We start from the raw sequence: 27,554 nt of genomic DNA, 5'->3' as shown, positions 1-27,554 counted from the left end.
AAAGAGAGGAAATTGCAAAAACCGAGAAGGAAAAATATTTTCAACTGTAGCAAGGTTGAGAAGTTCCGTGGAGGACTGTAAATACTAGATGAGCAACATTTTTCTTTATTTTTCTAATTTTCTTTATTTTTCTTTAGAAATACTTTTCAAAATCACATATCTCGGTAAAAGAGAGGGGAGAAATTTTAATCTTCCCATTTTGCTGCAAAGTCCTTGGGTGTTTTTTATTCGCGGTCTTTGTATCGATTCTCAGAGAAAGCACATGCGTAACCTTTCCTTTGAAAATTGTCCTTGAAAAAAAGCACCTGTGGAGATTTTCCCCTGGCTTATCTGTGGATACTTTCTCCCTGGAAAAACAAAGCCATAGTTGAAAATCCTATAATCCAGTGATTTTTTTTTCCCTCCCCTCCCCACCTTTTCCCGTCCCAGGGAATGTCCTCCACTAAAGTGCAGGTAAAAATGCGCACCTTATGGAACTACATGCGTAATTTTATCCCACATACACGGTGGGCCATTTTCAGACCATCAATTTCCACAGGTGACACCTGCTTTGCCTGCGGATATTGCTCTAAAGAATGCCTTCAAAATGCAATATATAAATTAGAAATAAAATCCATATATGCCATAATATTTTAACTTGGAAGTGTCTGTTCCAGGTCTCTCTTTTTTTAGGCTGTAGCAAGTAGTAAGTTCTCTGATTTATTTATTTTTTTAATTTTATATACCGACAGCCGTTTGCACATCGTGCCGGTTTACAAGTAACTTACAACCATAAGATATATAGGCAGAAGCCTTTACAAATAACAGTATGTAACATAAATGCAGTAACAGAGCAAGAAACTAATGCAGTAACAGAGCAAGAAACTAAATAACTTAGGGAGGGAGGGGTAGGGGTAGTCATGACAAAGGGGGGGGGCGGGGGGAGGGTGAAAACAGACACATGGGGATAAGATATGTACAAGGGATTCAAGCAATAAATTGATATGTATAATGGTTTTATACAAAGTTGTATAGACGTGAAAACAAAAGTCATTGGGGTGAGGTGATAAGTGTGACTTGTACTAAGTAACATGTTTTAAAAGCAGGAAGTTAAGTGAGAGGTTTGTAATTCCTTAATTAGTTTGAGGGGGTAGGTGTGGGGTGTAGACTGATCGCAGAAATGGGCTGATCGCAGAAATGGGCCAGCTGTCTATGGACGGTGGCTTTTTCTGATCTCCAGATTTGTTCGATTATTCACGCCTGTGGAGCAATTTTGTGCTGGGTCCTGGAAGAGAACAAGGGCAGGTGAAGCTCTCTTCAGTATTTTGCAGTGATTATATTGAGACAGTGACTTGCAGAGAGTTGGGACTAATGACATCTTAGAGTTATAGACATGGATAAATATTTTAAGGATGTGGTGGATAGAGAGTTTCATAGTTTTCCATACACCATCATGCTGTCTAGCGCATGGCTTAACATGAGATTGGACACGCGTTTTGGACGCGAGTCTATAGCCCCTGATTAGCGCGTCCAAAACTCTACCAGGGCTTAATTTGTAGACACTGTGGGGCTGACCTTTCTAGTTGCTCTTGCCCATCCTCTCTCATGACCTTCCTTTCAGTTGTGCCGGGAAACTGCATAAATATCAAGGCCATTTGACTGCCCTTGCCTTCATGGTAAGCAGCTCCATCTCTCCCTGATTTGCTTTCTCTGAGGCCTGGGGGGCTAGAAATTATCCTGCCACACCCAGTTCTGCTCCAATTCCATTTGGGAGCCAGAACTGATTTACACCCCCAGCTTTGCCCTCTCTCCTTGTGTCTTTAAAAAAGGGTGGCAGATTGCCATTCTGGGTTTCTCCACCAAAAATTAAGCCATGGTTAGCAGACACAAAAAAGGGTTGAATTAACACAAGTTTGAAACTTCTGAAATGTTTTGTTTTAACGAGGCCTACGCTAAAGCCTTGACAGCTGTCACTTTTGCACATAAGTTTCAAACTTATGCTAATTCAATCCCTCTTTGTGTCTGTTCTTTTGCTCTGCAGCATCAGCTTCAGTATCACCCCTTCTCCCAGGACAAGCAGGATGTTAGTTCTCACATGTGGGTGACATCACTGGCCGGAGCCCTATCACGGAAAACTTTTCTGTCAAAGTTTCTAGAACTTTTGACTGGCACACTGAGCATGCCCAGCATGCTATAACCCCTGTAGCCACAGGGGTCTCCCTTCAGTCTCTCTTTTTCCAGGCTGCAGTTTGCCTCGTGGTTAGGAGCTCTGAGAGATTCTCTCACAATATTTCCTCATGGAAAAAACTTGAAGATTACTTCATTAAAAAGTTCCCTCATAGGGGTCTCCCATCGCGATATTGTTTTTCATCGCTTGGTGAGTAAAAATCCACTATCTCTGTTCGGTTCCTGCTCCCCTTGCTATTGGTGTTCACATGCCATCGACCATTTTTGTGGTCCCTTTTTTTCTTCATCATGGCAACGGGGTTTTGAAAATGTCCGGAGTGTCCCCATACCATGTCAATAACTGACCCGCATGATGTCTGTGTGCTGTGCCTCGGCTCATCACATGATATTGGTCGCTGCCCAAGTTGTGCCCAAATGACCCTGAAGGGCAGCTGGGCCCGCCTGGACAAGATGAAGTCCCTTTTTAAAATCAAGATAACTCCATCGACGAACACTCAGTCATCACTGGCAGGAATATCGAAGAAACCCATTGACAAACCTCGCCAGGAGCACCAGGGCAGCGGTGACCATCCGTCACCGACACCATCTAAGGCATCGGCATCCTCTTCCTCGGTGCCGGAGAAAGACCGGACCTAGCATCGAGGGAAACATCGCCTCCAGAACCGGCGTGATCCCATTCCCGGTACCGGCACCGATACCGCATCAGCCTTGATGGCTATCGAGCCAACTGCGAAGAGGACATGGGTAGAGGAGCCTCCAACCTCCTCTCCACCCAAGATACCGAGGCGATCCCCACCGATATCGGTGCCAGGTACTGAGCCCCCCACAGACACCTGTGGACATGCCAGTTATGCCTAGCCTGCTTCCCCCTGCAGCTGTGTTACCGATACCTGCCTCCTAGGAGGAGTTGGACATACTGGTCCGACAGGCGGTCCTGGATGCCCTCCGGAACCTATAGCCATCGATGCCGGCACTGACACTGGAGCCATCGATATTTACATCGCTGCTCCACTGCCTCGACACACTCATCGATGCCCTTCTGACCCAGCCTGGGCCATCGATGCCATGACAACCTATAGAGTCTCTGAAACCCCCGATACCCATTCTGGGGTCCTTGGAAGACAAAGGCACGGACTCCAGTCCTCTTCCAGCACCGTGTCCACCGATGCTGGAACAGATTCCTGATCCGCCAGGGCTCTCGGGACCAAGACGCCCACGATTCCCCTCGATGCATCAATGCCGCAGAAACTTTCATCTGTGCCACTGCTTCCTCCATTGAGGGATCTGTCGATGACAACATGTCCTACACTACCAGCCCTTTTCCCTCCCTTGGGATCTCAGTCAGAGACCCTGTATGACCTATGGGAGGATGTTGACACTGACAGTTCTAAGGAGGACATACTATCAGAACCATCTCCTCCGGAAGAAAGGAGACTGTCTCCTCTAGAAGACGTCTCCTTTACAAATTTTATAAAAGAAATGTCAGAGACAACCCCCTTTGATCTGGTCACAGAGGAAGACACCCGTCATAAAACAATTTGTGGATGCCCCCAAAGAAATTATGGCGATTCCAGTCCATGAGGTACTCTTGGACCTCCAACGTCGTCTCTGGGAGCATCCCTGCACTGTCTCACCAGTGAATAGGAAGACAGATGCAACCTATCTTGTCCAACATACTCCAGTATTCCAAAAGCCTCAACTACCCCATCAATCAGGAGTAGTTGAATCCGCACAGAAAAAGGCCAGGAGACTGCGCCCTATCTCCTCATCTCCCCCTGGAAAAGACTAAAATTTCCTGGACATCTTAGGTCGAAAAATCTTTCAGGGGTCTATGCTAGTGTCACGCATAGCTGCATATCAACTCTACATGACACAATATCAGAGGAATCTCTGGAAACAAATTCAGGGAATAGCTGATGCTGTCCCCCAACAACATCAAGACAACCTCAATACCATACTACAAAAAGGTCTTGAGGCGAGAAAACATGAAGTAAGGGCTGCTTACGATTCCTTTGAGACTGCTTCTCACTTATCAGCGATGGGAATCAGTGCCAGAAGGTGTGCTTGGCTTAAAGCATCAGATTTACGAAAAGAGGTCCAAGACAAACTTGCTGACTTGCCTTGTACTGGAGAAAATCTATTTGGTGACAAGATACAGGACGCAGTGGCTCAACTGAAAGACAACCATGAGACCCTGCATCAGCTGTCCACGGTTACTACAGAGGCCCCCTCCTCTGCCAGAAGAACCACGAGAAGGGACCCCAGGAGACCATTTTACCGCTCACGCAGGTACTATCCACCTACATCTTGCGTGAGACCAACCAAACCACCTCAGAGAGGACATCCACGACAGCCCAAACTATCCAGACCTCAGCCACCCCTTCAAACCGGCCATGCCTCTGGATTTTGAAATCTATCTAGAGAACAGCAGCCACTCCACAAATCCAAAACCAGACTTGCCAGTAGGTGGGGGGGACCACGGGTTTCCAGTGGCGAAGATCCAATTGGCCCTGATACCAACTTCATGCTTCTTCATCCTCCCAAAGGCCATCTAGGCCCCAGCGGCGAAGACCCAGCCAGTTCCAGCTTCTGCTCCGCCTCGCCACCCGACGGGGGAACCTGAGGAGACATCTCCTAAGGTCTATCCAACCTCCCGTCGGTCCAAGGGTTCACATCCCTCCTGGTCATAACACATTGAAATCGTCAGTTCAGTGTGCTGCGGCAGTCAAAAAAGCAAACAAAATGTTGGGAATTATTAGAAAGGGAATGGTGAATAAAACGGAAAATGTCATTATGCCTCTGTATCGCTCCATGGTGAGACTGCACCTTGAATACTGTGTACAATTCTGGTCACCGCATCTCAAAAAAGATATAATTGTGATGGAGAAGGTACAGAGAAGGGCAACCAAAATGATAAGAGGACCGCTGGGACTTAGGTGGGCCCTTAAGGATGGAGGGTCCGTCGAGGAAGTCAGAGGTCAAGTACCAGAGGATCGCCGCTTGTCAGTCCAAAGTCACACACCAGGGAATCACCGCTTGCCAGTCCGAAGTCACACACCGAGGAATCATCAAGAAGAAGCAGGAACCAGGAACCCGAGGCACCAGGAGACTCACCGGAGCGAGCAGACTCGTTGCCAAGTCAAGGAGTGGCTGGAGGAAGGCTTCTTATATACTTCTCTGCGCCTGGCCCATCAAGAGCAGATGAAGGTAATTTAGAGGACGAGGCCCCTTTAAATTTTCTAAGGATGCGCGGCCTCACGCCTAGGGGCAGGGCAGCCATCTTGCCTGTGGGGATGCCTGCAGAGTGGCCTGGCGCCGCGAAGAGAGGCCTGGGGCGCTTTCCCCGCCGGTAATCCCTGCGGGAACCGCGCCGAGGAGTGGGGACGAGAGGCTATTCCCGATGCTTTCCTGACACTGTCGTGGTGGCGGCAGTGGCCCCTGATGCCGCGACTTAGGTAGGAGGGTTTGGTCGCGGCTGCCCGCGGCCGGGAGGCATGACACAATGTGTTATCCACTATGACGCCTAGATCTCTATTTTGGGTGGTAGCACCTAATATGGAACCTAACATTGTGTAACTACAGCATGGGTTATTTTTGCCTATATGCATCACCTTGCACTTATGCACATTAAATTTCATCTGCCATTTTGATGCCCAATTTTCCAGTCTCACAAGGTCTTCCTGCAATTTATCACAATCTGCTTGTGATTTAACTACTCTGAACAATTTTGTGTCATCTGCAAATTTGATTATCTCACTCGTCGTATTTCTTTCCAGATCATTTATAAATATATTGAAAAGTAAGGGTCCCAGTACACATCCCTGAGGCACTCCACTGCCCACTCCCTTCCACTGACAAAATTGTCCATTTAATCCTACTCTCTGTTTCCTGTCTTTTAGCCAGTTTGCAATCCACGAAAGGACATCGCCTCCTATCCCATGACTTTTTACTTTTCCTAGAAGCCTCTCTTGAGGAAATTTGTCAAACGCTTTCTGAAAATCCAAGTACACTACATCTGTGTCAGGGAGGCTCTACTGCCCCACCAAAGGATGAAAATATTTATGTAGTGTTTATAGATGATCTGTTGATGTTGAAAAGGACGCAAGTGGATTCAAAATGTCCCATATATAAGTTCGCTAAATCTGGGGCTATGGTGGTGCCCATGGCCGTCCCTTGTATCTGCTGAAAAAACAGCCCTCAAAAGTAAAATAATTTTTTGTTAATGCTATTTCCAAGATGACATTAAGGAATTCTGTAGGATTCCTGTGTGGACACGGTCATGATTCTAAAAAAGAAACAGCTACTATAACTTGAGAAATACTAGTATAGAATGCTTCCACATCCAATGTCGCAAATAAAATGTCTGTCATATCACAATGAATCTTAACATAGAAACATAGAAATGATGGCAGAAAAGGACCAAATGGGTCCATCCAGTGTGCCCAGCAAGCTTTTGGTAGCACCAGCCAAAAAGGTATCATCAGGGGATAGCAACTGCCATGCCTTACAAGTTACCATCATACTTAATTTCCCAAACCATTAAAGTAAGTGCTTTTGTTGGTTGCTGTCTGAGTCCAATTCCACGTTATCTCTTGCCGTTGAAGCAGAGAGCAATGTTGGATTTACATTACAAGTATAAGGCTTATTGGTTAAGGGTAGTAACAGCTGCATCAGCTAGTTACCCCCATGCTTGTTTTCCCAGACTGTAAAATTCAGTCTAACTTCAGTTAGTCAGCCAGAGTGACTCACTGCTCTCTTGATTAACAAATGCTGGTACCTAATCAAACCAAATCCCACTACCTCAACACCTTTCTAAGGTGAGTAACTGAACTGAACTTTTCAACCGTTTTACTTAGGTATACACTGCGCCTAGCTTATTTCTAGCTTCTGGCTAATTTTTTCTTTTTTTTAAATATACAAGCACTCTAACTTCTGCTTACTAGCTAATTACAGACTATTAAAAATAAACACGCTAACTTCTGCTTACTAGCTATCTTACTGACTATTAAAAATAAACACGCTAACTATTGCTTACTAGCTGCCTTACTGACTGACTATTCAAGAATACAAACTAACTTCTGTTTATTTGCTGTCTTACTGACTATTAAAAGTACAAACACACTAAATATTCCCAAATAGTTAACTTCGCCCCAATACTCTTAAAAAAGACAATGCCCCAAGCAAAAACTTACTGATTCCTTTCAGCCACCAGCAAGGTGATCCTTTCCTCTCAGTGGGGAGCTCATGTGAACAATCTTCAAATTCAAGGTACTTGGACACAGCTTGAAGCAACATTTCAAATCAACTTCCTAGAGCTTCAAGCCATACGCTATGCTCTATTTGCTCGCACCTTTTTGCTACAAATGAGACTGAAGGGGAGACCCCTGTGGCTGCAGGGATCATGGCATGCTGAGCATGCTCAGTGTGCCAGTCAAAAGATCTAGAAACTTTGACAGAAATGTTTTTCGTATAGGGCTCCATCCAGTGAAATCACCCAGATGTGAGGACTACATCCTGCTGTCCTGGGAGAACACTTGTTACAGGTAAGCAACTCCTGTAGAAAAGAAGGGGAGAGGAACAGGAGAAAAAGGGCTAGATTAGGGAGCAGAGAGACTTCTGTCTGCTCCAGTCTCACCTTATTCTCTCCTCTTCACTGCAGACTGCCTGAAGAAGGGCTAAACGGAAACCACCCCCCCTTCTGCTCTAAGATTGAAAAGAAGCGGTGGAACTGTGTTCCAGGCAGTTCCCCACAAATTGAGCCCTGTGCTCTTCTGTGTCCCTGAAGGTCTTCTCTATACACCTCTCTCTGTCTCAGCTCCTGCAGGTCTCCCCCCTCCGGTCTCCCCTGATCGGACTCGTTCTCCTGAGAGCCAGGAGCATTTTGCACACATACATTCAGCCTCTCACCAACAGGCAGATAATCCTACCTATGACATTCAGTGCAAAAGTCTGGAAGGCCCCATTTCGCTGCTGGTCTTCTGTCTGCGTCTTAATTTGTTGAATTGATAAAGTTTTAAAGTAGGTATGTTTCAATCCAAGGGTTATTAATTATTTATTAGGTGTCTTTTAAAATCTATGGCTTTTAGATTTGATAACCAGGTGATTAATGTTGTGTTAGTGAATGATCAGCAAGAGGACTAAAATGAGTCAGTCAGTAAAATCAGGGTTAATTGAAGGTTATTGACTTATTTTAAAGACTTTCTTCCTAGTGCAGGTGGTAATCTATTTATGAATGCACTAGACATACATTGTGAAAGGATGCAGGACTTTTGTTTTATTTTTTTAAATCCAGGGACATGATAAACATTGTAAGGCTTGTGTTTTGTGTGCAGTAAGGAGGTCTGGAGTTCTTACTGTCTGAAAAAAAACAAGAATGGAGATTTACAAGGGTTAAGAAAGCATCCCTCTATTTACATAAATGGAGCCGTGCAGAAGCAGTCATGCCTCCTGCTAGAATTAAACCTGTCTAGACGAGGAGCAGATCTAGTAATGGCTCTGGGAGGCAAGTAAAAGAATAATTGCTGGTGATTTTGGGCAGGGTGCAGGTTTGATACACTTTTTGAATTACCCAAAAAAAAAAAAAATTAGTGAGTGTTTAAAAGAGATGAAATGAACATTCGGAGCATTTAGAAGCTATGCCCAAGTAGTTTTGCCCATGGTTAGCAGTCTACCATCCCAGGGTTTTGCAGTGGCACAGTGCAATTTAGTTTCAGAACCAAGGAAAATCAAAGTTTATAATCTTACCCTGTTGTCTTGTGGCTCATTCTTTTTTTTTTTCTTTTTTTTTTTCCCAGATATACATAACCACGAAACGACTGTCGCATTTTCCCATTGTGAATTTCCTCTTTTTGATTTCCCAGTTGCCTAAACTCAATTACAACAAAAACCTCGGTACAGTATACATTAAATTCACTAACTGTTGCACACTGCATTATGCTACCTGCATCCCTGATGAACCGGCTGCTTGTTTCAAGGTTTCCTTAGCCCAGGGCTTCCCATACCGTGGGTCCCAAATAGGTTCAGAAGTGGCTTAAACGGCGGCACTCTTCAGGCACCAGCAGCAGCATTTAGTAGTGGAAGTCAGCATGAGGCCTGGGAGCCAGCGCACTCTCACAGGCCCTGCAGTGGCACTGCCATGGCACGAGTTTCTTATGGTAACAGGAATCACTGTACAAGGAGATGCCAAGGCCACTGCAGGGCCTGTAAACTTGCGACCAGCTCACAGACCCTGTGCTGACTTTTCATTTCAAACACCGCTGCTGGTTGCACAACGCTATTGACCTGGGGAAGGGGGAGGGGAAGGCTGAGTGTGCATGGGACTTTGGAGAGTGCCACTGCTTCTCTCTCTCACCTACCACTGAACCTACCCAAGAGAAAATTATTGTCCCTGTCATTCACCTGCTTTCTCTTCCCACCAATTGTATCCTAGGACACAAAGCTAAATTTTGCTTTGGCCAATGAGATGTTTGGAGAAGAGGCTATTTGAAGGGAGGGATTGATTGTGGAGGATGAGAGAGGGTGAATGACAGAAGATCAACTAGAAGATGTAAGAAAGGAGGTCAGCTGGGGGGATGTGGGAGAAGGGTTGGAGTGAAAGGCTGGGAGGTAAGAGAGAGGATGGGTGTTAATAGTAAGGCTGGAATGGGTAATGGGGTGAGAGAGATGAGATGACAGAGGATCAATTGGGGATTAAAAGAAGGGCTTGGTACTCAGAGAGCATCAGCTGGAGGCTTGGGCTGGGAAGGTCAAAGGAACTGGGAAATGTAAAGAGGATTAGGTGGAGGGGAGGAAGTTGAGAGAGAGGAGGTTGAGAGAAAGGATAGCTGGAATGTGGGGAGAGTGATTGTTGGAGGGAGATGCCACCTCTGCTAATCTGGTTTTGTTGTCCTGGTGTCATGTGAATTTTCAAGTACTAAAATGAGGACACATTGGTCAAACGTTTGGGAAGCCCTGCCTTTGCCCCAGTGATCATTCTTTTGACCTGCTTTACCAGCTACACACTGCTGTTACTTCTGGGGTGGGGATGGGCTCCTCCCTTTTCCTGACATCGCTGCTAGAACTGCTTAAGGGGCAGAAGAGAAGCTGTTTTACTAACTGTTGCACTCTGCATTTTGTTACAGAACTGGCTGCTTGTTTCAAGCTTTCCATAGCCCCAGTGATTATTCTTTTGACCTGCGTTACTTGCTAGATGCTACTTTTACTTCTCATGGAGGTGCTGGGTTCCTCCCCTTGACTAACATCACTGTTGGAACTACTTAAAGGGCTTATCTCTTAGGTAGACCGCTGCCTAAGAGCCATGTCCCTTTGTGCAATAGGTGTTGCAACATCTTTTGAAATTAATGTGGATTGTGAAAGCTGTTGCACCCCATATTTTATTGAATTGTCCCAAGGAGTTGGCTCTGTCTATTCAGCTTAATGTCAGTAGATTTGGGTTACCTAAAAAGCAACCTTAAGCATCAAAGAAGATAGCATGATGACGGCAGCAAATTGTGTCTTCAGTTTTGGGGGGTGTGTAATTCATCTGATCTGGGAGACTTGGACCACACACTTTGAGTTCTAAGGCCAGTTTTATCTCTGTGGCTATTGGCCGTGGGAGACACATGCTTGGAATGGAGGTTGTATGGGTGTTTAGATAAAAAAAAAAATCTAATTATTGATGGCAGTCAAGTCTGTTTTATATTATAAAGTTAGTATTGGGTGAAACTAAACAGCTGAAAAAGTTTAGTTTAAATGTTGCTTTAATTAATGACTGTTCTTTAAAATCTAAGACAAGCTTTCTGTTTAATTTAATTGTTGATGATAGATTGGATATTCTGGCCAACATGGAGACTTAGTTGATAAAAGATAAGGATTGTTCTTTCTCAAGTGTTTCCAGAAGGATATATATATTTTTTTCTTGTTCTAGATGGAAGAAGAAGGGCTTGGGTGGGTAGCTCTTGTAGTACAAAACTCTGTGCCCTTGTTTAAGTATTATCCCCCAGCTAATGGGGTATATCCACCATAGAGGAAATTAAACAAAATCTTTCCTTTGGTGTTTACTATGGAGGGTGTTGGGGAGATTCCCGTGCTGGTAGTTAATAATGATTCAGAGGAATTAAAGAAAATCACAGTGACCTGGAAGATATAATAGGGCATATAGACAAACTAAAGAGTAGCAAATCACCTGGATCAGATGGTATAGACCCCAGAGTAATAGAAATTACAAATCTATTATTAGTAATTTGTAATTGATCATTAAAATCGTCTATTGTTTCTGAAAATGTAACACCAATTTTTAAAAAGGGCTTCGGGGTGATCTGGGAAACTAAAGACTGGTGAGCCTGACTTCAATGCCAGGAAAAATTGTAGAAACTATTCTAAAGAACAAAATCATAGAACATATAGAAAGGCATGGTTTAATGGGTCTCAGCCAATATGGATTTACCCAAGGGAAGTCTTGCCTCACCAATTTGCTACATTTTTTTGAAGGGGTTAAAGGTGAGCCAGTGGATGTAATATATTTGGATTTTCAGAAGGCATTTGACAAATTCCCTCATGAGTATCTCCTGAGAAGATTAAAAAGTCATGGGATAGGAGGCAATGTCCTGTTGTAGTTCCCTGTACGTACCTGGATCAGTCCAGACAGTGGGTTATGTCCCCAATCCAGCAGATGGAGTCAGTCAAAGCTTTGAGGGGGCGTCACCATAAGTACTACTACCCCCTCTGCAGGAGTTCAGTATCTTCTGACTCCAGCAGATGCGAGTAGGGAATCTGGGTTGCTCCCGATTACCTTAGGTATTTCTTGTATTTATTATCTGATTTTTCTCTCTGCCTACTTCTTTTTGGATCAAGTTTGTTTAAAAAAAAAAGGAAAAAGAGTTAGAGGGTTCTAATTGGGAGGCGTGGCTTCCCTCTGTGTTTGTCTGCTCTCTCCTTCTTCTCTCGTTGCGAGCGGGGTAAGTACAGTGTTGTTTTGCTCTTTTCCCTGCAGCTTTTCTTCGACGGAGGGGCTCGCGGAGGCCAGTAGGACCGGCCTCTCCGCGTTCTCTCCCTCGCCCGCGGCCATTTTCTCTGCTCCTCGTGGGCTGCGGGGGCAGGCAGGGAGATCTTCGTCGGCGGGTCGCACGGCCAGGAAGGCCCCCCCCGCGGTGCCGTTTTCGTTCTCGGCGGGTTGTGCAGGCCGTCCAGGCCCTCCCGCAGCGGCGCTCCGTCTCACGGCCCCCCCCCCCCGAGGCTCTGCCGGGTGGTTTTTTGCCTGCCGGGGCTGTTCTTACTGGCGGCTCCGATGCCGCGGCCGGCGCGCTGCTCGGCCTGCGGCAAGCCAGGCTCGCGGATTTCGAGGGAGGGCATCTGTGCGAGGTGCCTCCCCGGGGGGGAAGGCACGTCGCGGTCCCTCACCGATTTCCCCCGTTTGGCAGGCTTGCCCGGGCGGCGTGGGCCGGCCCCTCCCCCATTCCTGGCAGGAACGGCGGCCATCTTACATACACTGCGCCCTGAAGGGGAACAGGCAGCGCTGGGGGCCGGGGATACAGAGGGCTCTCCTCCACTCTTGCTTCCGGAATCGGACCCGGAGACAGTCCCGCAGGGGCAGGGTTCCCCGGGGCCCCCCTCCTCGGAGATCCCCTCGGGTAGACCGGGGTTTTCCCCGGAGTTTATCCTCTTGATGCACACAGCATACCTGCAGGGCCTTGATGCTCCCACGGGACCTCCTCCACACAAGATACCGCGGCCCTCGCTACCTTCTCCGGCCCCCCCCGCTCCGGCGGGCGTGGGGGCCCCCCTACCCCCCGCTCGCGCCCGGCTCCCTGTGGGCTCGGTGGCAGCGGGGACAGGACCAGGTTCCCCTGGATCGGACCCTGCGGATCCGGGTCAAGGGGACTCCACTTCAGAGGGTGACGATCCGCGCACGCTGCGTCTGTTCCAGCGGGAAGAGCTGGATGACCTACTTCCACAAATTATTAAGGAGTTGGACCTCGATCCACCGCCGGAGCCGCCCGCTCCCGTAGCGCCCGCTGTAGTCACTTCCTCAAAGAAGGTGGATCCGGTCTTGGCAGCCCTGAGGCCGAGAGCTCGGGCTTTTCCCATTCACGAGTCTTTCCTGCAGCTTCTCACCAGGGAATGGGATGCCCCGGAAGCTTCCCTTAAGGGCAGCCGGGCCATGGAGAGGCTGTATCCGCTGCCGGAAGATTTTCTAGATCTCATCAAGGTACCTAAAGTGGACTCCGCGGTGACAGCGGTCACGAAGAGGACGACCATCCCAGTGACGGGGGGAGCGGCCTTAAGAGATACGCAAGATCGCAAGTTGGAAGTCTTCCTCAAGCGGGTCTTCGAGGTCTCCGCGGTAGGGTTGCAGGCGGTGATGTGCAGTTCGCTGGGTGCAACAGCTGCTCACCTCTCAGGTGCTACCGGCCGAGGAGGCCGCCCAGGCGGATAGGCTGGAAGCTGCGGTTGCGTATGGGGCTGACGCCTCCTATGACCTGTTTCGGGTCCTTGCCCGCTCCATGGCCTCGGTGGTAGCGGCACGTCGACTCCTATGGCTCCGCAACTGGGCGGCGGACACGTCCTCCAAGTCGAGTCTGGGCTCCCTGCCATTCAGGGGTAAGTTTCTGTTCGGGGAGGATTTGGATCAGATCATCAAGTCACTGGGGGAAAACGCGGTTCATCGCCTGCCGGAAGACAGATATCGATCCACCAGGGCGTTTTCGTCCTCTCGGACCAGAGCCAGGGCGCAACGGCGCTACAGGAACTACAGACCGGCGGCAGCCAGGTCCTCTGCCCCCAGGTCTCAGCCCTGGTCTCGCTCCTTTCGCGGGCGCCGCCCCGCGCGTCCCGCTCCCACAGCTGGACAACCCTCTCCCAAGTCCTCACAATGATGTTCAGCTCGCCCACTCCACCGTCCCCAGGATTGGGGGGCGGCTGGCGTTCTTCTACGAGGAGTGGGCGCGGATCACCTCAGACCAGTGGGTCTTGGATACCATCGGACAAGGTTACGCGTTGGAGTTTGTCCGTGCTCCAAAGGGACGGTTCATCTTCTCCCCTTGCGGCTCGGACACCAAGCGAAGGGCGGTGCAGTTGACCTTGGACAGACTTTGGGAGATAGGCGCCATTGCGCCCGTGCCCTTCGGAGAGGTGGGCTCGGGCCATTATTCCATCTACTTCGTGGTACCAAAGAAGGACGGATCCTACCGGCCCATCCTGGACTTGAAGGAAGTCAACAAATCACTCCGGGTGGTTCGGTTCCGCATGGAAACGCTGCGGTCAGTGATCGCGGCGGTGCATCGCGGGGAATTCCTGGCCTCCTTGGACCTGACGGAGGCCTACCTCCACATCCCCATTCGCCGGGAGCATCATCGTCTTCTACGGTTCAAGATTCTGGATCAACATTTCCAGTTTGTGGCTCTCCCGTTCGGGCTGGCAACGGCTCCGCGCACCTTCACCAAGATCATGGTGGTGGTAGCGGCTGCCTTGCGGAAGGAGGGGATTCTAGTTCATCCTTACCTGGACGATTGGCTCATCCGAGCAAAGTCTTTTCGGCATGGACAGGCGGCAGTGGCCAGAGTCATAGAGTTTCTGCAGTCCCTGGGATGGGTGGTGAACTTCTCCAAGAGCTCCCTGGTACCCTCGCAGCGCTTGGATTTCTTGGGGGCGACCTTCGACACCCGTCTGGGCGCGGTTTTTCTACGACAGGACAAGGCGCACGCCCTGTGGGAACACATACAACGGTTCTCTGCGTTATCGGTTCCCACCTCCTGGGACTATCTGCAGCTCCTGGGGGTGATGGGTTCCACCATCGACATGGTCCCTTGGGCATTTGCGCACCTCCGGCCTCTACAGAGAGCGCTTCTATCCCGTTGGAAACCACTTTCGCAGGACTACCAGGTGCTCCTCCCTCTGCCGCAGTTTGCCAGGAACAGTCTGACCTGGTGGATGGATCCGGAGAATCTGGCCCGCGGCATGTCCCTCGATCTGCCAAATTGGGTTGTGGTAACCACCGATGCCAGCCTCGTAGGCTGGGGAGCTGTCTGCGACCGCAGCGCCACGCAGGGGACGTGGTCTGCGGAGGAATCGAAGTGGTCCATCAATCGACTGGAGACCAGAGCGGTCAGACTAGCGCTCCAGCACTTCCTGCCACTCCTTTGGAACCGGGAGGTCAGGATCTTATCGGACAACGCGACGACGGTGGCCTATATCAACCGACAGGGCGGCACTCGCAGGTCGCGCTCGAGGCAGAGATGCTGATGCAGTGGGCGGAGCGGCATCTGGGCCGCCTGGCGGCCTCGCACATCGCGGGCGTGGACAACGTTCAGGCGGATTTCCTCAGCCGTCAGCTTTTGGATCCCGGGGAATGGTCCCTCTCTGACGAGGCGATGCAGCTGCTCGTCCGGCGGTAGGGATCCCCCCACCTGGATCTCATGGCGTCCGCACAAAACGCCAAGGCTCCCCAGTTCTTCAGCCGCCGGAGAGAGCGGACGCTCTCGTACTCCCGTGGCCGGCCAACCTGCTTCTATACGCGTTTCCGCCATGGCCGCTGGTGGGAAGACTACTCCGCCGCGTAGAGGCCCATCAGGGACCTGTGATCTTCGTCGCTCCAGAGTGGCCAAGACGACCTTGGTTTGCGGACCTGCTCCAACTGGTGATCGACGGACCTCCTTCACCAAGGGCCGGTATTTTTCGACCAGGCAGAACTCTTCTGTCTTGCGGCCTGGCTTTTGAGAGGCACCGCCTTCGGCGCCGGGGCTACCAGGAGGCGGTAGTGTCAACGCTGCTGCGTTCTCGAAAGACTTCGACGTCGGTGGCCTATGTGCGAGTCTGGAAGGTGTTCGAGCTGTGGTGTGCCGGACTGAACACGAGACCCACTGAGGCTTCGGTTCCTCAGATCCTTCAGTTTCTGCAAGCGGGGGTGGACAAGGGGCTTGCCTACAATTCACTCCGGGTTCAGGTGGCCGCCCTTGGTTCGCTCCTGCGGGACAGGGGCTCTCTGCTACAACACCCGGACATTCTTCGTTTTCTCAAGGGTGTTAAGCATTTGCGGCCGCCGTTGCGGGACCCTTGTCCCTCCTGGAGTCTCAACCTTGTGCTACGTTCCATGTCGGGACCTCCGTTTGAACCACTGCGGAATGCGACGATCAAGGATCTCACTCTCAAGACGGTGTTTCTGGTGGCTATCTGCTCCGCTCGGCGCATCTCGGAGCTGCAGGCCCTGTCGTGTAGAGCGCCCTATCTCCGTTTCTCCGATTCTGGGGTTTCGATTCGCACTGTTCCCTCCTTCCTTCCGAAGGTGGTGTCCGCGTTCCATGTGAATCAGACGGTGGAACTTCCTTCTCCTCTTCGGAGCCAAGGTCTCTCCGACTACTGGACGTCAAGCGCACCCTGCGCCTCTATCTGGAGGCTACGAATGAGTTCCGGACTTCTGACCATCTCTTCGTCCTTTGGTCCGGCCCTCGGAAGGGATCTCAGGCCTCGAAGACGACCATTGCCAGATGGTTGAAGGCTGGCATTGCCGCTTCCTACATTGGGGTGGGGCGGACTCCCCCGCCCGGTATTGTAGCGCATTCTACACGCTCTCAGGCGGCCTCTTGGGCGGAGACTCGCTCGGTCTCCTCTCAAGAAATCTGTAGAGCGGCCACCTGGAAATCGTTGCACACGTTCTCGAGACACTGTCGTCTACACCTCGCTTCTTCGGTCTCTGGACACTTTGGCGAGCAGGTTCTACGAGCAGGCCTCGCAGGACCCCACCCGGTTTAGGGAAGCTTGGGTACATCCCACTGTCTGGACTGATCCAGGTACGTACAGGGAAAAGAAAATTATTACTTACCTGCTAATTTTCGTTCCTGTAGTAACATGGATCAGTCCAGACGCCCACCGCATTTGGGTCCTAATCCTGCTCGGCTGTTTTTCTCTATGGGACGGTAGTGCTTTCTGTCTCTCACGATTTCTCAGTTTTTCACTGTTTGTCACAGTTCCTTTTTGGGGTTGACACGCTGATCTCCTGACCTCCCACCCGTTGGTGGGACGGTCACGGTTTTGTTACTTAGGTTATGCGGCTTATTGTTGCCGTTACTTTAAACTTGATCCAATTCGGGGGTTCTTTGTTTACTCGGGCTTTGATATACTCGATACTGAACTCCTGCAGAGGGGGTAGTAGTACTTATGGTGACGCCCCCTCAAAGCTTTGACTGACTCCATCTGCTGGATTGGGGACATAACCCACTGTCTGGACTGATCCATGGTACTACAGGAACGAAAATTAGCAGGTAAGTAATAATTTTCTTATAGTGAACTGGTTAAAAGATAGGAAACAGGTCAGTTTTCTCAATGAAGGAAGGTAAACAGTGGCATGCCCCAGGGATTTGTACTTGGACCAATGCTTTTGAGCATATTTATAAAAGATCTAGAAAAAGAAATGTGAGGTGATCACATTTGCAGATGACATAGAATTATTCCGAGTAGTTAAAGGTTGTGAGAAATTGCAGGAGGACCTTGTGAGACTGGAAGACTGGACATCCAATTGGCAGATGAAATTTAATGTGGATAAGTGCAAAGTGATATACACAGGGAAAAGGTAATCCAAACTGTAGTTAATGATGTTAAGTTCTATATTGCGAGTTACCACCCATCATAGTAGACAATACTTTGAAATCCTTGACAGCAACAGTCAAAAAAGCAAAGAGAATCCTAGGCATTATTAGGAAAGGAATGGAGAATAAAACTGAGAATATTATACTACTTCATGGTGTGACCGCATACAGTTCGTGTTGCTGCTTCTCAAAAAAGATATAGCTGAACTGAAAAAGATACAGAGAACAGCCACCAAAATGATAAAGGGGATAGAACAGCTCCCATGTGAGGGAAAGGCTAAAGAGGTTAGGGCTGTTTAGCTTGGGGAAGAGACATCTAAGGGAGGATATGATAGAGATCTATAAAATCAGGATAAATATAAATCTGTTGTTTACTCTTTAAAAAAAAAATAAAAAGGCTAGGGGACACTCCATGAAGTTAGTAAGTAGCACATTTAAAACAAATCAGAGAAATTATTTTTTTCACTCGGCACACAGTTAAGATCTGCCGATGATGTGGTAAAGGCAGTTAGCATAGCTGGGTTTAATAAAGGTTTGGACAAGTTCTTAGAGGAAAAGTCCATAAACTGTTATTAACCAAGTAGACTTGGACATTAGCAGCATGGGATCTATCTGATATTGGGGAACCTGCCATGGACTTATGTCCTGGATTGACCACTTGGAAATAGGATACTGGGTTTCATGGACCCTCTGTCTGACCAAGTATGGCAGTTCTTATGTTCTTAATGTTTATTAAGTTAGGTGGGTCCTTTAAATTATCATTTTTGGTTGTTTATCAAGCTCCTAAAGATGCTCAATTTACTCTTCATGTTTTGGCCCAATTAATTGTCTTTCAGTCTTGCTAGGAATGATCAAACATATTTGGAGATTTTAATTTGCCTTCACCCGGGATCTTTAGTAATTTGGTGAGAGATTTTTTTATTAAATGCAAATTTGCAGGATTCTGACCAAATTGTTCAATCTTCTACACATGTTAAAGTAATGTCTTAAATTTGATTTTTATTGCAAATGGAAGTTTATTGTACTGTTAGGTTAATAATTTGCAGATTACCCAGGTAGGATGGTTGAATCATTCTCTGCTTTCATATGTGATCGCTTTACACCATCTTGTTTTGTTGGATTCTCTTCCAGTCTTTCACTACTGGAACTGAAAGGATTTGACAGTTGAAAGATTTCAGGATGCTATTTAAGATTTCGCTGAAGTTACTCATGACTCAAGTTTTAGATGAGTTGGTAGAAGTTTGGAACAGGGCTTTGAGTACAGCTGTGAATCGGATTGCTCCAATCAAGGAGAGACAAGATAATGTCTTAAATCATCCCTTTGCTATACTACTGAACTCCCGTTTAGTGAAGAAGGGGAAAAAGAAAAGGCATGGAAGGCTTATCAGCAAAAATAAAGTTGAGAAAAGTGAATAAGTTTCAATTAAAAAGATAAAAGGATAAGTGAAGCTAATATGATCTGCAAATTAGGCAGAGAATCAGCCGAAAGCATTATTTGCAGTGGTCAGTGACCTGTTAAAAGAAATTTCTGTTGAGTTTTCAACATTAGGACAGATGCCAAGCTGAAATGAGTTCTCTTTGTATTGAAAGAATAAGATTAAAATAAGTAAGCCATGATGAATTACTGATTTTTCTGAAGATGAATCCTTAGTCGCTGAAGATACTTGGTTAAATATGACCTTATTTGACCCTCTCATCTAATGAGATTCCTAAGTTAATGGGCAAAATCAAACATAGCTCATATTGCCTTGTTACATATTCTTCTTTTGTTGTTAAAAGGAGTTTGAATGTTGTATCAGAGTATTTGACAAAGTGTTAATTTATCCTTACTTTTAGGAGATTAAAAGTGACCCATTGTGGTTGAAAGCGTGGCTTACTGCCTGAATCAACCAAGGGTGGTATGATGGTCCACATAGTGAGATAAATTTCTGCACATAAAAGTTTTAAAAAATCTTTTGCAACGTGTGTTGTGAGATGATATTAATATCCCCATACTGTGAGAAGTTCAAAATTTAGGGATTGCCTTAGATTCTGAGTAAGTTTCAAGCTAAGATTTCAAAGGTAGTGTGATGCTGCTTTTTATATCTTAGGGAAACTTGCAACCTTCTACCTTTTTTTTTTATCTTGAGAAAATTTGGCAGCATTTATTCATACCACTATTACCAGGCATTTAGATAACTATAAAGCTGTATAATGTGGTGTAACCAAGATTCAATTAAATTGGCTTCAACTGTACACAATTTTCAGGGTCTATAGGCTAGTGATCACATCTCCCTGACATTACATTACTTACTTACTTTATTTATTTATTTATTTATTTATTTATTTGCAGCCTTTATATACCGACATTCATTTAGTAACATCACATCGGTTTCCATTTAACATAACATCTAGCAACAGTGCTTTACAATTGAACAATTGAGATAATTAGAATAATAACAAAGCTAGTTACATCTAACGAACAGTTGAAGAAATTAGAATAGTACAAGCTAGTTAAGTCAGTGATTGATTAAATGATCAAAACACATATTAAATAAAGATTATTTAAGATCATTACATTAAGATCATTGCACTGGTTATCTGTCTCTTATAGGATTGATTTTAAAATTCTTAGTATGCTTTTTAAATGTTGCATGGACTAGTCACAAAATATTTATTAATTAGGCTTTCAATATATGTATCACAAAGAAATTTATGATCTTCACAAGAGAATAGGTTGTGCATCCCCTCACTGAAGGAGGTTAGATTGGTTGAGATGCGGGAAAATACTTTTTATTTAGAGAGACAGTTTTATGGAATTTGATTCCTAATGAGATTTGAACAATCTGAGATTTTGTAAGTATAGTAAGGCTTGGTTTTTTTACTTAAGATTTCAAAACAGTGTGTTGTTTATTTTATGTTATTATATAACTTTAATGTTTTTTTGTTGTTGTGGTAAACCTGCCTAGAGTCTGTTGTTTGGAAGGGGCAGGATATACATTTAATAAATAAGTAAGTAAATCTATTGCACAGGAGTTACAGAGGAATTCTAAAGAGATGATCTAAAGGCTGAGGACCGTGTAGAGTCTGTGACTTTGTTTATACTGCGTGATAAGGATATAATAATATATGATTCTAGGAGTAATGTGTGCTTGTCCTGAATAGATGTGTACGTTAGAGCAAGGCATTGGTTGCAACCACAGAAGACACATTTCAGGGTGTGGCCATGGTAATGCAGATACAGTGAAATCTGCCGTAGGAAGGGCCCTAGTTGGTTCTGAAAGGGGAAAAATGCAAAATTCCCCCAAAAAATAACCTATTAGATATAAGGGTCGGCCCACTGGCTAAGTGACAGTGCTGAGCACTGCCGCATGGAAGGTCCCCAGTTAGATCCCCGAGCTGGCTCTTCCGCATCCCAAGTTTGGCTGAAGTTAGATCCGGCAGAGGCAACATTCACAGCTCCTCAGGGAAGAGGAAGGAGGAAGTCATGATCAATGTTAAGGGTGACACTTGGCGGTACATGGCTCCCGGCCTCAGGACCATTGCTGAGGGTCTACTGAAAATGGGAGAAAAATTCCTGAGTAATTGTGAATGAAGAATTATGGCAGAAGAATCCCAACACTGGTTGCAATAGAGATGGAAGATAAAGGAAAAAAGAGAAACTGTGGGGCCAAAAAGCCTGTCTAGGATGTTGGACTGTTGACATTTTAAAAATTAACATGATGAAGAAGATATGAAAACAAGAATACAAAAAGCTAGACCAAGTAAAAGAGAAATATTTGAATTAATGATGTGTTTCAAATCCTAGGCCAGGGTTTCCTGGCCTTTGCAGAGACTGCATCTGGTATCGGGAGCTGTCTGGTATTAGCTCTTCTAGTACTTAAGATGACAATTCTTTTGTTTGTCACCTAGGCATGGTATGCAGAAAACCAGCAGACCCCATTGACTGGCCTCCATTAGTACTGGGTCTCCTCACTCTGCTGAAGCAGTTTCACTCGCGCTATACAGAGCAGTTCCTAGCCCTGATCGGTCAGTTTATTCGCTCTACGATGGAACAGTGTACAAGGTGCAGTATATTATTTAATAACTGTTGGGGAGTGGGTGGCTCAAGGGACTTTCAGTGCCCTGGATTCTTTCACTTCTTGGTCACTGGCTCTGGCTGACAGAGATTTAAAAATATGGCCTGTTGGAAACAAGCTGGTGGTCTTGGTTCATTTCTAGGGGCCATAGCATAAGCACTCGCATTATAGCCACTGTCAAGGGTCTTTCAAATCTGTGTATTCTGCTGCACACCCTGTCACTGATTTGTGATGAGGGTTAAAGGTATTCAGTTTGTTTGTTTTTTCTTTTTTTGGTTTGGGCCTAGCATTTTCCTCCTTTTCTTTTGAAGCTTTCAGCTAAAATGGAATCTGTATCCATTGGGCTATGACACAGTCAATCTTCATTCACAGCTACCTGACAGTGGGGGTTTACCTTATTTTTATATCCCCCCTCCTAACTCTGCCCAGCCATTGCTGCGACAGTCTTAAGCCAGGGGGGACAGAATGGCAGCTCCCTTCAGACTTTGGCTAATGTTGACCCTACGTCTATCCACTAGGTGTCACCATTGAGCAATGACTAATATTCCCTCATCCCAAGACCTGGCCCAGGAATCAAATCGGGCTTTCTGTGTGACAACGCACAATGCTCACCACTGAGCCATCGGTCCGGCTCTGTTGGTTTATTGAAATGTTGAAGTTTATCTTTTAGGACCATTGTTAACAGTCAGAGTGGAGGACCTAAGTGAAATAGATCTTGATTCCGTTCCAAGACTGGTATAAAACTACCACATCAAATCTGACACAGTTTGTTGAGATGTTTTGAAGACTAGGTGCTTAAACAGCATGGAGGCTATATGTTCCAAAGCATGGCAAGGTCATTGCCAATGACAGAGTTGCTTCCTAAACTATATTCCGTGGCTAAGAAAAGGAACATTGTTTCCATTTCTGACTGATAAATATCCTTTTTAATGTGATGATATCATCTTTAGCACTGTATAATGGTATCTCTGATGAAAAATATAGGGCATTATGCTAATGCATGGTACCCAGATATTCAAAATTATACACTTGAGCAAATCTTGAAAATGTGGAATATAAATTGCATAAATAAACAAAACCTATATCTTTTATTGTTGGTTTCATGATGACATTACAGAACTGGAGGAGCTCTCTAATTTTCCTGTGTCTCTTACAGTCAGAAGATACCAGAAATGCCTGCAGATGTAGTGGGTGCGCTTATGTTCTTGGAAGATTATATCCACTATACAAAACTGCCAAGGAGGGTAAGATGAGGGGGCATTGAGTTTCTAATATTGGTGAAATAGTCCTGGCAGACTTACAGGCACAATTCATTAGGGCTTTTGGCCCTTTCTCTGCCATGCTGGTTCTCCCACTATCATCTCCCCACCTCAGTGGCTGCCATCACTGATGCGGTAACCTTAATGAATATGACAGCAGATTTCAGGTCCAGCTGGTCAAGGGTGAGGAGTGCTGAGGAACAGGGTTCCTGAGAACTTGGTTATAAGGGAGGAGGAATCCAAAAGCAGTAAAGTTGCAAGTTTCTTTTCTTCACCCTTAAAGCATACTTTCTTTTTTTTTGTTAAGCATAAACAAAACTTTCAACTGCCACAGATTACCCATGTCTTCTGAAAGTTTGCTATTCACCACTGCTGGCATTCCGATGTATATTTAGTGTGGTGTCATACTGAAATTAGTTAACAGCTGCATGTCTTGCAATTGACAATTTAGATTTTTAATTTACTAGAGGACAATGAGGTGAAAATCAGCGTTTCTTAGTGTCCAGTCCGATGAATCCAGAACAAGCAAGTTATGCACCTCTACCAGCAAATGGAGACAGAGCAAACTGATGTCACAGTATATATACTGCTGTAGTGACATCAGCCTGCCAGTTTTCTCCGTCTCCAGCAGTTGGTGGACATGCATCTCCTCACTGGGGATTGCTTCGATTTGAAAAGCAGAAATAAGGAAAATTAATTCACCCTTCTCTCCTGTGGTGATACCAAATGGTCCCTCTCCTAGTAGAGAATTCCTGTGGTGATACCCATGGTCCCTCAGAGGTGTGCATTAGTCCAGTAGCTGGTTTTCAGCCGGCATGGACTTAGCTGTTTAAACAGCTGAAAAGCAGCAGGTGCAGGAAGCCGACGGTGACGGAGACCATCTCTGTACTCAGCCAGGTAAAGCTGAGCTCAGGTAAGTTTAAATAAATAAAATAAACCCTCCTACTCTGTCTCTGTAGTATTTTTGTGTATGGTTTCCTCCTTCCCCCGGTGTCCGTGCTCGGCGTGCCGTTCCATCATTCGACCCGCTCCATGGGAGGTCGAGGAACGAGGGCAACTTGGTGGGTTGAGCAGCCTCTGTAGGCTAGGCCCCACTCCGAGGCTGTTTTGCTGCACAGTTCGTGGTAAGCCTCAACGGTGTTTCGCGCGCTTTCTTTAGGCTGCCCTCTACAGGATTGTCAGTTTGGTGTGTACATCTAAATATGAGTCCAAGTTGTGCATCCAGTTTTTGGACCTAGAAGTCTGTGCATCCAAGTTAAAGCGGCACTTTAAGTGGTTGTCCGCTTACCTGTGCACGCAAGTTAAGCATTGCTGTGTGCTCAAGTTTTTACAGTGGCTATTCTAGGGATGCCTAGCTGTGGGACACCTAAGGTGGGCACCTAGAATTTTGGGATGTCCTTAAAAAAAAAAAAAAAAAAAGCTAGACACACGTCTCTTGTCACCAATCAGCACACTGCTGGTCTAATGGCGCCTATATCTAAGAAATCTAAGCGCCTTTCTCTTTGTACTGCCTATCATATTCGGGCATCTCAGCCAGGAGTGCTCGCTGACTTGTGCCAGCGCTGTTTGGAGGCTCAGGGAGATTTATCTTCCTCTGATTTCACTAAGGCTGGTTCTTCCCAGCTGAATGTAGGTCTGTGTGAAGACGATTCAGGTGGATGTCTGATTTTGGAACTCCCCTAACTGGTTCATCAGCAGGGGACGTTGGCTCAGTGAGTGTGCCTCAGGTACTTCCTGGTAGAATTTTCCAGGGATTGCAATCTTCTCTTCAGGTGCAGTTCTCAGCCCTTTCTAATGCTCCCAGGGCAGAGTCACAAGTAGGAATTTTGCCTGTACCTGCTGTTAAGCACAGGAGTCCTCCTAGAGCGGGTACTGTCCAATAGAGATCCGGATGGCACAGATGATGATGCTGATCCTGACACTTTTGAGGATGGTGAAATTCCTCCTGGACTAGATCCGTATAAGACTATGTGACGGTTCTTTCATAGAGATGAACTACTAGCTCTGTTTCCTAGACCTTGAAAATGCTCGGGGTTCTTGGGGCAGATTCCATGTCTGAGCCAAAGAGAAATCCCATTTGTGTTTCCTTGCATAAACCAGTGATAGAGATCATTCAAGAATTGATTGATCTTGAGTGGGGCACCCAGAAGCTAATTTCAAAGGGGGTCAGATTTTGGAAGGCCTGTACCCAGTGGTAAGAGTGTTTTCCAAAAGTAGATGCACTTGTGTGTGCAGTCTCCAAGTGGAAAACTATTCCCATGGAAGGAGGAATGGCCTTGAAGGATGATCATGACAGAAGGATTGAAATTATAACTAAGCAGGCATTTGAAGCAGTGGCAATGACTGTGCAAATAGCTTCTTCTTGTTCCCTGGTGGCTCACTCTTTTTACTGCTCTCTCAAGAGGTTGATGACTTTGGGGTGAATTCCAGGGCAGTTATGGAGCCAGCGACCGCCGCCTTGTCAGATGCAGGCTGTGAATTGGTCCACACTTCAGCCAGAGGGGTGGCTTCGGTAATAGCAACCAGGCATCAGTTATGGCTGAAAAATTGGTTAGCTGATGCAACCTCCAAACCTAACCTCACAAAATTGCCCTTTAAAGGCTTGCTCTTGTTTGAGAGTGAGTTGGAAAAACTGACCAGTAAGTGGGACGAATCACCAATTCTTTAATTACTAGAGGATAAGAGGCAGACGCCACGCTCCTTTAGCATGAGAGGTCGTGCTAGAGGATCCAAACACTTTCAACTCTATAGAAGAGCGACCTTTCAGAAGGCTTGGCCTTTTGGTAGATCTCAGTTTTTTCATCCCAGACAGCCCAGAAGGAGTGTGAGCTCCGGGTAGTGGAGCCTTCCAAGCCTCCCAATGAAGGTTTGCTGACCCACTCCTGGGAACAGGAGATAGGGGGATGCCTATCTTTCTTCTGTCAGAGGTGGGTCAAGATCACATCAGATCAATGGGTCCTGGAGGTGATACAAGAAGGATATGCACTAGAGTTTCGCAGTATTCCTCGGGACGTGTTCATGGTCTTTCTCTGCCACTTCTCACAGAAGGAGCAGGCAGTGGAGGATACATTGGCAAGGCTCCTCAGTTTGAGGGCTGTTATTCCAGTGCCCATGTTTCAAGAAAATACAGGGCAGTATTCAATTTATTTTGTTGTGCCCAAAAAAAAAAGATCCTTTTGTCCCATCCTGGATCTCAAAGGTGTCAACCGTCATCTGTAGGTGACGCATTTTCTCATGGAGACCTTGCGTTCAGTGATAATGGCCGTGCAGTCGGGGAAATTTCTGACCTCTTTGGACCTGTCCAAAGCATATGTTCACATTCCCATTCAACTAGAGCATCAATGCTTTCTGCGGTTCGCAGTTCTGGGACACAATTATCTGTTTCGGGCACTGCCTTTTAGTCTGGCCACCACTCCCAGAACCTTTTCCAAGGTAATAGTGGTAGTTGCGTCAAAACTGAGAAAGAATGGGATCCTAGTACACCCATATTTGGAAACTGTCTGATTTGCGCCAAGTTACTGGAAGAGAGCCACCTGGTGACCCGCAAGGTGATCTCCCTGTTGCAGGAGCTTGCCTGGGTGGTAAACCTGGCCAAGAGCAGTCTTCAGCCTGCTTAGTCATTGGAATACTTTGGGGTTTGGTTCAACATGAAGCAGGGCAAGGCTTTCCTGCTGGAAACTCGTATTCAGAAGTTGATGGTACAGCTACATCTATTGAACAACACTCTGTGCCTGACCATATGATCCTACCTGCAGATACTTGGTTTAATGGCGCAACCCTGGAAGTGGTACCGTGGGTGAGAGCGCATATGAGTTCTCTTCACCACTCCCTATTGTCTCGGTGGAACCCACAGAATCTGGGCTGTTTGATTCAGCTCCACCTGCCAATGGAGGTCTCCTCCTGACTGCAATGGTGGCTGCAGCTAGATCTTCTAAGGAAGGGAATTCCCTAGCCCATCGGACTGGCTAGCACTGACGACAGATGCGAGCCTCCATGGTCAGGGAGCTCACTGTCAGGAGCCGACAGAGCAAGGGCACTGGGATGCAGAAGAGTCTCTCTCTGGAACATCAATCATTTGGAAGCCAGGGCAGTCTGGCTGGCATGTTTGCAGTTTGGTGACAGGCTGCAGGGTCGAGCGGTTCGGATAATGTCAGACAATGGAACGATTGTGACTTACATTCATTGGCAGGGAGGAATAAAGAGCCATCGAGTGTCGCAGGAAACAGATCAACTTATGGAGTGGGCAGAAGTGCATCTCCAGATGATCTCAGCCTTGCACATAGCAGGAAAAGACAGTGTAAGAGCAGACTTCTCAGTAGGGTGAATCTGGATCCAGGAGAATAGGTATTGTCAGATGAGGCATTTTTAGCTGATTCTGGATCGCTGGGGTCTCCTGTTCTAGACCTGTTGGCAACTTCTCGAAATGCAAAAGTTCCTCGATTATTCAGTCACAGGAGAGATCCGAAGTCATTGGGGATTGATGCCCCAGTGTAGAATTGGACGGAAGATAAGTT

The 27,554-nt window shown here is 46.7% G+C and overlaps 1 protein-coding gene across 1 annotated transcript in view; it reads left to right on the top strand.

Annotated features, from left to right (window-relative positions):
- The window catches only part of WASHC5 (WASH complex subunit 5), a 205,789-nt gene that overhangs the window by 163,634 nt on the left and 14,601 nt on the right, over positions 1–27,554 (top strand). The window contains 3 exon segments of the mRNA XM_029592012.1: positions 8,961–9,057; positions 21,615–21,768; positions 22,938–23,025. Coding sequence (XP_029447872.1) covers positions 8,961–9,057; positions 21,615–21,768; positions 22,938–23,025 — 339 coding nt within the window.

Source organism: Rhinatrema bivittatum, chromosome 2 (assembly GCF_901001135.1).
Source record: "Rhinatrema bivittatum chromosome 2, aRhiBiv1.1, whole genome shotgun sequence".
In the NCBI taxonomy this organism is placed as follows: Eukaryota; Metazoa; Chordata; class Amphibia; order Gymnophiona; family Rhinatrematidae; genus Rhinatrema; species Rhinatrema bivittatum.
This window is presented reverse-complemented; position numbering and strand designations above follow the sequence as displayed.